The sequence below is a fragment of the Cyclopterus lumpus genome, chromosome 22, assembly GCF_009769545.1.
Source record: "Cyclopterus lumpus isolate fCycLum1 chromosome 22, fCycLum1.pri, whole genome shotgun sequence".
NCBI classification, from domain to species: Eukaryota; Metazoa; Chordata; class Actinopteri; order Perciformes; family Cyclopteridae; genus Cyclopterus; species Cyclopterus lumpus.
Genome location: NC_046987.1, coordinates 10,785,778 through 10,800,536, shown reverse-complemented (window position 1 = coordinate 10,800,536; position 14,759 = coordinate 10,785,778). Strand labels below are relative to the sequence as shown.

Genomic DNA, 14,759 nt, shown 5'->3' with positions numbered 1-14,759 from the left:
TTCATTTTTTTTTTAAACATCTAAATCTGTTATTATGTAGGTTATACAAAACCCTTTTAATTTAATCTTTGACAAGATTATCAAATTCATTGATGATGTCACAAACTTAAATAATTTCAGAAAATGTCGACTAAGCCTGCATAAGCACTTTCAAGGGGATACTGCTGGATTAGTTTAAGAAATATTATGTATTTTTGTTTTTTATTAGTTGTTTGCACATTTTCCACATCATTATGTTGTTGCTTTAATTTTAAATGTTCATTACAATAAATACACATGCATATACTGTATATAAAATGCACCCCATGCAGGCTTTCAAACAAGTTGTATAGATCTAAAAGCAATTAGGTCATTTCAATCTAAATTACTGAATGATTTTTTCATTGAGAGCCATAAATAATATTTCTTCTTCTTAATTATTATTGTTTTTTGTTTTTTTAATACAATTTTAGCAAACTGTCCCACATTCCCGGGCAGTTTTTTATTGTGGTTCTCCGTCTCTTTCTCTTTATCTCAATAATTAACTTGTTGTGTTTGTTTTATCTCCCATACTTCCGCTCTAAGAAAGCTCCATGGCAGCAAACGTAGACCGTAGTTTGACATTGATGACTTTGTTTCAGGGGAAACACCTGCAGACTTGTGCAGGACCTTGACCTCTCACAATCACCATGCTCTAACTATACTGATGGATTAAAATTGGTATTTTGTAAATAAGATTGCCTGTTCAACCCACTCTCATATCATCCCCCCCCCCCTCCCCCCTCTGCGGCCTTGCATCGACTCGAAACCGGCCGATGTATTGCGTGTGTGTGACCGATCGCAGCGCACCCAGCCCGGGGGGACGAGGGGCGCTGCATGCGGGACACGAACCCAGAGGGATTAATGGCGCGTCTGTTGGCCCCGTGTGCGCCGCCGCGCTGCGTTGGTCTTGATTAAAACTCATTGTATGTATGAAGCATTGTGGCGGCAGGATGTCTAATCCTCCTCGTGACTTGTGCACTTTGAAGACACGAGGCTTCAAGGTTACAATCACAAGCTGGGCGAAGCCATTGTGTTTCCGTTGATATCAGTGAGCATTGATTAGGGCCAAGTGAGTGCATTGTTTTGCGTGGAAATGTGAACGGCGACTCTTTGTGTCACATCTTTAAATCCCTCTATGGGGGCCTTGCTTCCTAATTGGCAGCTTATAATGACTTGAATTTAACACGTTGTATGATTTGCTATACCACCTTTATTGAGAGATGTTTGTATGAGCTATACATATTTTTCGGTGGAGTCTTCCAACTTTTCTCGTGACTCTCTCAGTCGTTAGAAATGGTTGTTTTTCTACAGCTGACATTTAGAAGTGACCCTGCAGCCTGAAACACGTTCCCCCCTCTTTTTCTTGAGCAGTCTGGATGGAGGAGTTGTTGACACGAGAGGAGACGCGTCTCATGAATATTCAGGATTCAGTGAGCCACGGCTATTGTTTCCAAGTTCCATTGTTGCATTGTTTATCGCCACAACGATGCGTGTGCGTGTTGCTATACTTGGCGTTGTATTGTGGCGATATTATAATTGATTCTTGAATATTGTAACGTTAAAATCGGTCTGTGTGATAAACTAAAAGAGCAAAGGACCCGGATATAAACAGCTATTTCTGCTTCACCCTTGAATAAGTTATGGATACGGGCTATTGTATAATTAAGTCTTTCAAAAGTACAATCCAACCGCCTAACACTCACACACACACACACACACACACACACACACACACACACACACACACACACACACACACACACACACACACACACCTATTTTTCTGTCCACGCAGGAGTGGAATCAAAGTCGCTCTTGTCTTTAACGCTTCGATTATTTCAAGCAACGCTTTTAATTAGTGTGCTCCTTTAGCGGAGACGCCAATGAAAGAGAGATTATTGGCAATGTCAAGGATGCTAATTGAATGTTGGACTTCTAACAATTAGCCCACTGCAGAGCCATGTCGACTCGTTACAGATCCCAGAGCCGGTCTGACTTGTTGTGTCTCCAAGCTGACGGTAACGTTGAACCAAAATAAGTAAATACAAACAAACGCTCCTTTTTAAAAGGCAGCCTTCACCTTTTGACTCCTCAGATTTATCTTAAGCAGCTGTGACTCTCATGTGCAAATGAACCCGTGCAGGTGGAAAAGCTATACTCCTGTATAAAGTATTTCAAAATCATCTACACTCGTGATAGCCCAAATAATAATTTGTTTAGGTATATTATTTTTTGCGTTTCTTCTGAGCTCAGGTTCAAATGAAAAATGCAGCACACGCACAGTAACTTTGTGGGTTTTAATGCCGAGTTTCTGCAGATTTCTCACTTTTTTTTATTCATCACGCAGCGGGGATAATTTCTGTAAATGTGATATTTACGGAATGTATCACCTACACTGCCAGCTACCAAAAATCATCAGTAAAAAGATGATGTGCAGTGATTTTCAGTTCATTGTAGGATGCATCTTCTTCCGATGCAGAGGGCGACACACAAGACGGGAGTAAAGCAAAATGGTGCAGATTCTGGTCTAATGAAATATCAATGTGTGCTCGTTATGAGGCTTCACATTAGAGCGCACATGTGAGAATCAGCCATGTAAACCCATGTGGTGGGCTTTGATTGAGGCCTTGCTGCCCTGCGCTTCAGAGAACCCCCCGACGGTAAAATATTGGGATTAACATCTCTTGGAGGCCGGGATTAAACTCTGCTTTCTCAAGCTGCACACTCTCTTTGTTGAAACGATCTGAATTGAACTACCGGAAACTAAAAGGGGGGAAACCACTTTAATTCTGCCATCTGAGCACCGGATAAACTCGTTTATTTTTTATTTTAAGCGTTTGACTAATTCGACTATATTTTGTAAACAGATCGTAAACATGTTTTTGTATGTATCGTCCCATATTAATTTATTACATGCAATACAATCGATAACTGTAATCTTAACCGCAATGTGTTAATCTAGGCGTTTTGATCATATCACATTTGAGCAATGGTGCATGAGTGTGGTTGACATATGGTTTTCATTAAATCACACATTTTTGAAGTTATGCCTGTTAGCAAGGCATATTCTCGTTCTCACGAATTGAAATTATGTTGCTTTTTACTCAGTATTATTTCCGTTGATAAAAGGTCAAATGTGCCTTTTATGTATTTTTTTTAACTATTGATTTTTAATTTTAGTTAAAAAAACGTATAATCCTGCACCTCAAACAAACCATCTCGAAAATACCCAGCTTTGTTTTTTGCACACTGTCACTTTGTTCATTCTCGATTTTCTCGCCCCATCACACCCACCCACAAAAACACACGCGCGCGTACACGCACACACAGATCGTTTGTTGATGAAAGAGTAAGCTCACTGGACCTTTATTCATGTCTTTTCAGCGGTGAGGTCACACCATCTTTGGAGCCAGTAAAGGATCCACCATCACCGTGTGTTGAGATCAATGGAGGGGAGCAAGTGGAGAGCTCTATGCAGCCGAGAGTCATTTCCAGTATAGCTAACTCTTGATTATACCTACCATTCGCTTGGAAAGTCCCGTCTCTCTTTGTGATGCCGGTCATTGAACCATTAGCATCTTTTGTTGTTCAAAAAAAGTTAGAAATCTATTAAAATCACAGCAGAGAGTCTGATGCGAGGGGGGCTCACACATTGCATACAATACAACAGATCACAGTTTCGAAGGCTAGCACAGATAAAATAAAATAAAAACACAAATGTACCATTTATATAAGACACACACTGATTGTCTCTTAGAAACTACATATTGATTCCTTATAAACACTTTTTTTCTTAAATAAAGTAGTGCATCCATGTCCACACACCATCCTCATGTGTCTCTGCATGTCGGCAAAGTTGCGTAAGGAGCTTGAGAAGGAGGTCTGTCCAGCCCGAGCACTTCACGAGGAGAATGGACGTGAGTTATGTTCTTGGATAAACATTAGTTCCGTGGCTGCGGTGTACTTTTCTTTTAGTCCATTGTGTGTTGCCCTCAACAGGTGTTTTTTACGCGTAGAGGCACACACTGACAGACATGGATGAGGGGCTACAACCTGTGAACGAACGGAAAAAATCTCTTAGCCGGTGCTAAAATAAATTAAACCTCTCCTCTAAGAGGACCAAAGACCATCATGCCAAAAACCCGAGGCCCCTGAGAGCCCTGCCTCGCCGAGCCCGGCTGACTGTTTTATTGAGGGGTGGCAGCGCCGTGTCTGATGTGATCGTCACTGTTTTGTGCACTTTTTTGACAGCTGATTGCTCTGTTCACAGGACCTGGAATTTCCACGAGGATGTTTGATCCTTATAATCCAAGCAATCGGCATTGAAGTTCAGCTTCCACGACGCCGCTTGGTCCTTATAATCCAAGCAGTCTGCTGTGGAGTTGAAGCCCAGGCCGGACGTCCCGTAGCCTTGGGTGGAGAGGGACGCCGGGGACTGGTTCAGATGGCTCGTGACCGCGTTTGTGCTCATCGGACTAAGTGTTGAGCCAGGGCCTGACAACTGGTGGTGCATGGGAGTGAGGTAAGAGCCGCAGTCCATGCCGCCGAAGTAGGACGTCGAGCCGGCGTAGCTCTGGCTGTAGCCCGAGGCCTGGGTGTAGGTCATGGGATAAGACCTCTGCATGCAGGAGGAGGAGGTAGACAGGGGGTCTGAGAGCGGAGAGATGGACGCCGGGCTCCAGATGGACACTGGGGCGGTGCTGGTGGAGATGACGGGGGCGGTGGTGGTGCTTGTGGGGGGCGTGAACTGGCCGCTGGCCCCGCTCTCTGAGCTCACTTCTCTGGTTGGGGAACTTTTCTTTTTGGCAGGTCGCACCTTGTTCTGACCCCCGTTCTGTTGCTGTTGCTGCTGCTGGCGACACTTTGCCCGCCGGTTCTTAAACCAGACCTGAAATAGTCACATATTGGTACATGTAAGTTTTCGAGATCCCTTAATTACAGAGTAAATATAATCGAAATCATACGTGTTCCAATATATAGAGCACAGATAGTTACATCGAATATTGTTTCCCTTGCAAATAATATGGAGTTTGTATTAATCTATATGGAAAGAAATAGTGATTAATTTATTTCAGTCAAAATCGAGAGAGATCTAGCTTGTCTTTCATAATAAAACAAAGTTGTTGGTACCAGTGGATCGGTCTTATTTCATTACTCAAATTCTCGAAACAGGAATCTAAGTTGAATTATCTCACCCCTCTGGCAAACGTTTTCCACTTGATTTAAGGAAGACAAAATTCTAAGCTTTAGATTTACTGTCACGGGTTAGACGGGCGTTTCTTCCTCACATCTATTTTTACCAGTTTCATTCGAGCTTCTTTTGTTTCATATGTATCCTGCCATTTTTCACATTGTAAAATCTAACAGTTGTTTTAACATTCAAATGTGTCATAAAATGTGTTAACACGTTCCCTTTGGTGTCCCACAAATAAAACATTCTTCATTTTTCATAACGTATTCATTTATATTGATCATTTTCTAAATGTAGCTGATGTTCTGGTAAACTCACCTGTACTCGGGACTCAGGTAGATTAATTTTCAATGCCACCTCTTCGCGCATGAATATGTCCGGGTACCGAGTTTTGCCGAATAACGCCTCCAAAATGTCGAGCTGTGCGCGTGTAAAAGTAGTCCTCTCTCGCCTCTGCTTCCGTGGCGTTGCTGCAATTAAAAGAAAAAATGTAAATGAAATGAAACATGTAACGTATATGTCCATCTGAAAAAGAAGTAAAAGCAAGTAAAAAAGATCAAAAGTTATCAAAGGCAGACAGAATCAAAGTATATTTATTTGTTCTTGTTTGCGTAATTACGCACAAATAAACAAAAAAAAGACTTTAGATTTGGAGGTTTTGAAATAGGTATTGATCACACACTGTAACATTTCCAGTCCATTAAGTTTATACCCCCCAAGCAATTACTGTCATTTCATTACACCTTATTTATTCAAACGTTTAAACCCACCTGGATAGCCTACTGATGGATGCAAAAGGTCCATTCCAGAAGTAGTTAAGCTGAGGCCATTAACTGTGTAAGGTGGTTGCTTTAGATACGACATCATGCTAATGTTTGTCTGAGGGCTGAAGTTGGAAAAAATTTTGAAAAATTGATGGAGCTCCCGATATGTACTTGGTGTCCTCTGCTCACCGTGTGGTCCGTCTTACACCGGGAACCTGTTCCAAAAATGACAAGAGGAGAAGACACCGATGAAGATGCACCTTGTGAAGAGATATTATGTCTGTTGTCGCGAAATAAGCCCTCTCTCCAAAACGCACGGCGCCCCTCAAAAAGCACCAACCACTTGTCCAGCTGTCCTCATCTTTCCAACCCCCAACCCCTCCCACAAACAAAAAGCAATACACCGGCACTATGATTGAAACGAGTCACTTCATAGTTCAATAGAGACAATGGCTCTTTTATATCAAGTACAATAACACTGTCCGGGCTATTCATATACAACTAAAAAAGAATATACTTCATTTTCGCTTTGTTTCGGTTTCTTTGGCTCTCTTTTATTAACTCTTTGACCTTATTTAATTTAAAATGTTGTTTAGAACTGTTAACAGCTAATCATTGGCATGTGAAATAAGAAACTGAAACAATAAACTATAAAACAACATAACAAATCATCATCAATTTAAAATTACCTATAGCTTTTTAATGATAGTATATAATTCTGCTTGATAATTGATAATCTGTAATCTTTTGAACAAGATTGGAATTTTAAAGGCAATTTAGAGTGAAAATCATTTCGATTTTTTCATTTTATTATTGGACACATAACAGTTGTTTAATCAGAAATAAATGCTCTCTGAGATGTTGATTGGTATATGTGTGATTGCTGTCACTTCAACTTCAGTGACCCTCGCCCGCTATCCCCACTGCGCGTCTTGATTAGCTGCATTTTTTTTCCTCCAACATCCAACGGTTTTAACCCCCTCATCCCAATCTGTCACACTTAAAACACCCGTCTACCAGTTGCACACCCCCGCTCAATAATGATCATCCTGTCCAAGAATTAATTATGATCAATGTTTTTTTCTTTTTTTCTCCTGTTGATGAATTAACGAGATAATCTGAGTGGCATCTAACTGGAACCGCAGTTTGATATTTAAACAGCCTAAAGTGCTGCAGGCTCCTTAAAAATAATGCTGCAAATTAGCAACGATAGTGAATTGTAATCAAAAATAATTTTCAGAATAATCATCAGACCCTTTTCAGAAGGATACATGTAATTATTATACATGTTTATTTAATCAAGCAACATTCCCAATTTAGACGCATAAAAACAATCTGTCATCAGATCCTTGATCACACGGGTGAAATATGAAATGTGATGTATTTATTGTCCTGGAAATGATTCGTCTCTGGAGGCAAAGGAGAGTCAGCAGAGGGAAAAGGCCCCGAAACTATTTCTTTTTTAAATAGCAGGCATAAATGTTCTTTATTTTCTGTGCAGCTTTCCGCCTCAACCCTCCACAGTTATCTATTATGTCGGCTGTAAATTAATGTCGAGGTCAAGGGTGCAGGATGAAATGAATAGGGTTTCGTTTTAAGTTGAAACTTCACTCACTGAATTAGTCCTCGGTAGCACCACTGCAGTTAGTAAGTGTATGAAATGAGTAAAATATGAATTATACAATTATTATAAAAAGGCAATAATAATAATTATAGAAACGCTTTAATTTAGCTTTGAATCTGTCTTAGTTTCCATTAGCAGAGCCTATCATGGTGTAACTTCATCAGTTTGGTAGTCTATATTTATCGGATGCTGTGGGCATCTATGTATTGATCTAAAAGGGTTTGCACACTTACTTCTGTGTGCTCATAACAGGCTGAGTTTATAACAGGGCAAAGCCTTCATGGCATTTCTTTGGAGTGTCTTCGCGTGTTGTATATCAGCCCCATAGGACCACTGTTGAAACGCTGAATTCCCTCTTTAAAATAAATGCGTTTAAAAGCCTTTAAAAATGTGTTTTTAATGGTGTGATTCGGCTTCTAATTGTTTTTACTTCTTTGACTCTTTTGTGATTCCTTATTTCGATGTAGGATCATAATGAAAATAATAGGCTAATATTAATGATGATGATAACGATACTAATAACGACAGTTTAAATAATACTACTATAGTAATAAAGTCCAACTCACCCTGGTATCGACGACTGTAAAGTTCTTTGTCTACTTGGTTTCCTCCTGGAGAAAAAATACAACTCGGTGCTGATGACCGGCGTCCTGGCGCATAAAACAATACAACACCCAGTCAACGCGCAGGCAGTAGTCTTCTTCAGTGGCAGAACAGCAGCTCAAATAAAAGCATAAAAGTTATAGGTTGAGCCCCTGCATCCGGTTTCGAAGCGGTGCGACAGCAGCGGAGTGATGGAGGAGACTGCATGTACGCCTTTAGGATTTGTTGGTGTGTTGTGAGTGAAGTGGTTCGAGTTGGATTTTGTACAAACTGCCAGCCAATGGGAGCCGCAGGACTGAGCTGAGGTCTGTCTCTGTCTCCGTCTCTCACACTGGTGGGGAGGATGAGGGGTTTTTTTTCTTCTTTTTTTTTTTCTCCTGGGAAACAAATGTCTCCAGCTACTTTTTTTGACGCACAGTCCTCAGCCAATGGCAGCGAGAGGGCGACTGACAACATCCCCATCCCACCGCAGAGAGGGTACAATAACAGTAAACACACGGTGTGCCGGTGGATGTCGAGAAGTGGAGTTTAAATCGAGGAAAAGTCAGTTTAGTCACATTTTTATTACATTTTATATTCGACATCGCTGTTATCCAGTGGATCCATTGACCTGAAGAAAGTTACATGAAGGCTGGTAGGGGGATACATGGGCAAATAAATGGTTGGAAACATAATGCCCAATATATTAGTGGTATGAATGCATAGCACGCTCATATACAGTATATATATATATATATATATATATATATATATATATATATATATATATATATATACATATATATATATATATATATATATATATATATTTACAGTGACATCTATTAATGTGAATGTTGTTCTTCAGATGTATTCACATTTTTTAAGTTTCAGACAATAACAATATAAAAGCATCTTAATATGATTTTGTGGACTTTATGGGAACCCGGCACAAAACAAATGTAAACTGTTCATAGGTCTGTTTGTTAGAGAAGGGCATCAAATTAATTATGTGACAAAAAGACATGCAGGGGAAAGAATCGCCTGGACTGAAGCATTGCTCGGAGGCTGCACCGTCCTCTCACATTCCAGCGCGTCGCAAAAAAAAGGGGATTTAGAGCGACTTATTTCCTTAAAACTGTCCTCCCATCCACAGAGCCAGTCAGTCAGCTCCCATCAGCCCGATACGGGCCTGCGCCAACATTCACCGACAATATGCACATGGGAGTTCCCAGCGAGAGACACCAGGCAGTCGATGAGGAGAAATAAAAGGGGAAAGGTAGATAGAGGCCGCTTCTACATGGAGACATTATTTCACTTGACACGCGTTCCACAAGAGGAGGATGTGAAAGAACATCGTTATGGAGGTAGGACTGTTTTATTTGATTTATGAAAATACGGTAATTTTTTTTAGGTTTTATGTCACATTGTAATAATATGTAATAAGTAAATAATTATAATTTGTCGTTTTTAAAAACGTGATGTTATGATAGTCGTTTAGCTCAGGATTAATCTTATTTCACAAGGAAAGGCTACAAGGGACAAGCACGCTTCCTCATATGTCACTTGAATTTTGGAACCTGCGTGCCCATCTCAAAATAATATGCCGAAGGTTTTTGTCACGGCTTGGTAAATGTATCATCTTAAGAGGCTTTGCGGAACACCTACACACACACACACACACACTCTCTCTCTCTCTCTCTCTCTCCCTCTCTCACACACACACACACACACACACACACACACACACACACACACACACACACACACACACACACACGCACACACACTCTGAGCGCTTGCACGGACACACCCGCTTACTTCAAACAGATTTGAATATTGATTTAGATTTATAAACACAGGCAGACCGTGGGTTTTATGAATCGTCATTTTGCCTCTCTCTGTGGCTCGTGTGGAAGGCCAGAGTCAAAGGTGCAGTGACAGCTGCTGGGAGAACTGGTTTTCACTCAGGGCTGCAGCCTGCTGGGGCTCACACACACTGGTACAACATGTATCAACTTTACCAACTCAGTGACATCTCTTTTGACAGATCTCGACCAGAAGAAGCCGCTGAATGGATCATAACTCCGGATTTCTTTTAACAAACATGCAGAAGAAAAAGGTTTTGCTGTGAGTCTGTCAGGAGACGAGGAACTGCAACACCTCCAGGTATCCCAGTTTGTTTATTTTGTGTTTTTTATTTATGTTTATGTTTTTACTGACAGATAATACACAATTATTTTTGTCAGCTTTGATACGATGAAAAAGGTAGAATAAAACACATACAATCCCCTGTTTAAGTTAATTTAAAATGCACGTCATATCCTATCATAGAGAGCAGCTTCACACTCTTTTGGTATTTTATTTCTGTTTACCTTATGACCATCCCAATGGGCAGCATGCCCAGATGTTTACTGCAACAAACTCCCCCAGACTCCAGCCAAAAATCACAATTTTTATTGCGGGATGTAAAGTTTAAATTGAGATGCTATATATATATATATATATATATATATATATATATATATATATATATATATATATATATATATATTTCAGATTAATCAGCTCGCAGCCCCCCCCCCCACCTCCATAAAAAAAATCCCTTTTTAAAAAGGTGGATTTAAGCTGCTAATATTTTAGCAGCTGCATGGTAATGCCCCTAACGCGAGACTTTCAAACTGCATGCGTGCAAAATCGTGACGTCTGATGCAGTTATCTGCTGCATCTCACCGTTTAAATTGCTAAATAATTTATTAAAGTGTAAAGCCAGGCCCTCCGCAGGGACTTTGTATCTTAAAAGGACGTTTAAAGGCAGAAGGAGTTAAACGCCTCTGGCGAGCAGCTCCCACTGACTCGCGGCTAATTGACGACGACGGCTTTTATCTTCGCCTCTGCTACATTCAACCTGAGGGTGAGGAGGGTTTCACCAGGCCGGCTCCAACCTGTGATTCCTACCAGTTAATGCGGAGCCTATGCATCCGTACTAATGCATTGCACAGGCATGGGTGTTTGACCCTTGTTTGATAGCGTTGAAAAGAAAAATCTTATTTATGGATAATTACCGAGCAGGCAGCCCTCTTCTCCCCCTGCTCTGCGCCTCAACCAGGCTTAAAGAGAAATAATCAACACATTATAGAATGGATACATACCTTCTAAAGATTTAATAGAACAAATAGACACAACATCTGTTTAGCAAAAAAGACACATTTTAAATGCTGTGGTGATTTATGTGAATTTAAAGCATATATTTATATATCTCTTCTATAGGCAGCTTTATTTTCTGTTTGATATCCGCATGGCTGAATATGAGGAATGTGTTGGTGGAATTAAACCTGAGCTAAAAAAAAAAAGGAACCAGAAAAAAGGGAATTAAATCTAAGAAAGGCTATATAGAAATTATGATAATCTGTAATGTCAAGACAAAGCTTTTCCTTTGGCATTTGGGATTTAAATGTACCTGAGTCGATACTGCCTTTTGACTTTAAAACAATAGGTTACTTTAGAGTTGCTTTTATCAATATTATTTCCCTTCTTTTGTTGGTGTGCTTAAACCCAGAAAGTTATAATTAATACCTCAATCTTCCTTTAGATTTGTATCCTTTAAACTTTCTTGCTTTACAGATTGACATATCTCAGTTATTATCGTTACTGAAAAACTGACAAATAAATGTTGTAATAATGTTTTTTAAAATTATTTACCATTTATTGGATCATGCGTACATATCTTTAAAACAAATCTGTAGCTGGTATTATTGTGAATAGATATACAGTGTGTGTGTGTGTGTGTGTGTGCGTGTGTTTGGTTGTGTGTGTGTGAGTGTGTGTGTGTGTGTGTGGGTGAACGAGAGAGAGGAGGTGAAGTAGGATAATCACAAGCTGTATTTTAATTAGCCCGGCAGGTTTGATAGATACGTTGCCACTGCTGCTGCTGCTTTTCAAAAAAAGGTGCAGTGCGTATAAGAAAGGTCTCTAAACTGAGGGCTTTCCCCACACTATTTTCTTATCACAAAGGAGCTAAACCTTTGTGTAATGTAACATGTAACTGACCCTAAAGGTCATCAAAACACATCCAGTCTTTTCCCCAGGGATTAAAGAGGGAGAAACCTCATTCAGTGTCAGTTTGGAGAGAGTTTACTGACACAGAGGCACATAGACGGATTCACCAGCAGCACTCTGCAATTGTATTTCTATAAAATTACTCCCAATGTTACAAATTTAGATTTGGATCAAAGTTGTGCTTAAAATCAAATGTTGAATGAGTCTGTATTCTAGTTTTTAGTGCCGTGCCTCTGCAATGACAAAGATGTGCTGATCAGGAAAATATTGGGTTTATTTTCCAAACACACATTTTCTCCGTCAATTCAAATGCGGAGCCTCAATAATGCCGTAGCTGTGTGTGTGTTTGTGTGTGTGTGTGTGTGTGTGTGTTTGTCAAGTGTGCTCTTTCCATTAATATGCCATGCCTTTTAATTAGTGCCATAATTGTTTGTGTTGTGTTTGTGCAGGAGTTCGCCAACAAACAAACGGATGCAATTAAACACACTCGCCTTCAGATCATCAATGAGGAGGCAAAGTCAAGACTGACTAACCAACAAGGACAAATGTAAGAGGGAAGAAGACTCGGCCTCCTCAAGGTTAAACTTGAACTGTGTTCAGACTTCATCAATCTGGATAGTTCTGCGTCTTCTACAAACACACATCACAAGCTGTTTTTGAATTAAACACCTTGTAATAATTCTTAGTTGATGTCATATTTCGCTGTATTTGCAAAAAAAAGTGTTTCTTCTGCCTCCACACTGTCTTGAAAGTAATTAAAAACACAAATGTTCAAATAAAGACTATTGTGAAAGCACCAGCCTGCTCTCTTGCTCTCTCCCTCTCAACTCAGCCATCAGTAGCCTTCTCCTCTGTGTGCGGAGGTGTCTGCATGTCGAGTAAAACCTGCCCTGCAGACCGGACCTCTCGAGTCTTCAAAGGAGTAGGAACTCAATGTGGGGGATTTGTTCAGGCTTATTTGGTAACCTAGGATTTGAATTGGATTCTGGGAGGCATTCATAACACATTTGAAAATGTTACATTGTGTGATTTTGTGTGTAATCCCCATAATACATTTTAGAAATGGTCACAGCACTTGCACAACTGTGACTATTCATGATTTATCAAATGGTTTTCTTGTCTTGCCTCTCGGGGGTGAGGTGTGTGTTGCCGGCAGGGAACGGGAAGATCTCGTCTGTCGGATGCGAGAGCCGTTGAGGAGATGATTCCTGCGTTTTAACCTTTCTCTCAACACTTGAGACCTGAATATGTGATAGGGTCAGCCACCGCGCCTCCAGAGGGATTCTCTCAGACCCCCCCAACAGCACTGGTGCATTACAACCTCTAGTGGATTATACCTCCCTGGTAGGAGAGTTAGTGTACACACACACACACACACACACACACACACACACACACACACACACACACACACACACACACTGTGGGTACAGTTTATTAAAGTCTGTATATTTGATCAAAGCCACATGCAGCGATAGATTAATAAGCGCTTCTCTTTTCTCCATGCTTTGTAAAGTGCTTCATACTTTGCATTAATACAGTTAAGTAGAAAACTGTGCGGCTGTATCGTTTTGTAAAGTTTTAAATAATATGCAAGTCTAATAAATCTAATTTTAAAGGCCCCCTCCAGACATGGTTTACGACATATAAGATACTCAGCTTTGAATAATTATTTGGATATGTTTTTTACACAAAAAAAGTTAATTTACCTTGTTGAACATTCTAAAAATGACACCTCCTTCTTCCTCATTGAAGCATTCAGAGTCTCTGACTACGCAAATGTTCTTGATTTTAAAAGTTTAACTGCTGGACTGAAGTTGTCTGCTACTTTGTGTAAAAGTCCATTTTCAGTGTTTGGTCACTTCACGCTTCAAGTTCCCACATCTTGTGTGTCTAAAATCGAGACTCGTTTTGATATCACACAATCTTAAACATATATTTAAGGTGAGAACAGAGAAACGTTTACCCTTTCGCAAATTAATAAAAAAAACAGCTTTGTAGTTTCAAACTCTGTACATTATTCTGCTCAGTGAGGTGAAGTATCAATAAGCAAAACCTATTTTACGAGTGTGTGTGTGTGTGTTGGGGGCTTTAAATATCATGCCTCTTTTCCACCAAAACAGTACAAAGTTATGTTCTAATGCGGCATGGTGATTTAGATGGAGAAAATAATGTTATCCAGACTTCTCGAACACAGTCCATCACATGGTTTGATGGCTTCACTATTTCCTTTTCTTGTCTGGTACATGTACTGTAACTCTCCCGCCTTAGAGCAGTGTTGTGTGTGTGTGTGTGTGTGTGTGTGTGTGTGTGTGTGTGTGTACATCAGTGTTTATGCCCTATCCAAACCACACTTTGCTTTGAATGACATTTTGGCGATGCCCTCAGCTCCCCACTTCGACTTCTCAAGCGTACCCCCTGTTAGTGCCAACTCTGCCAATTCCTCTCATGTCTTTAATATCTCTCTTTGGGCCCTTGGGTTCTGCCAGTGAAGGCTCCCCTGTGACAGTTGGACATC

General features: G+C 40.3%; 1 protein-coding gene across 1 annotated transcript; it reads right to left on the bottom strand.

The window, feature by feature from the left end:
- Nucleotides 1-3,361: 3,361 nt before the first annotated feature.
- Nucleotides 3,362-8,276, bottom strand: otx2b (orthodenticle homeobox 2b). Its single transcript, XM_034525114.1, has 4 exons — nucleotides 8,167-8,276; nucleotides 5,983-6,191; nucleotides 5,531-5,682; nucleotides 3,362-4,909 (listed from the first exon to the last, which is right to left on the bottom strand). The coding sequence occupies exons 2-4, from the start codon at nucleotides 6,077-6,079 to the stop codon at nucleotides 4,286-4,288; spliced, it is 873 nt and encodes a 290-aa protein (XP_034381005.1). The 5' UTR covers nucleotides 6,080-6,191; nucleotides 8,167-8,276; the 3' UTR covers nucleotides 3,362-4,285.
- Nucleotides 8,277-14,759: the final 6,483 nt, after the last annotated feature.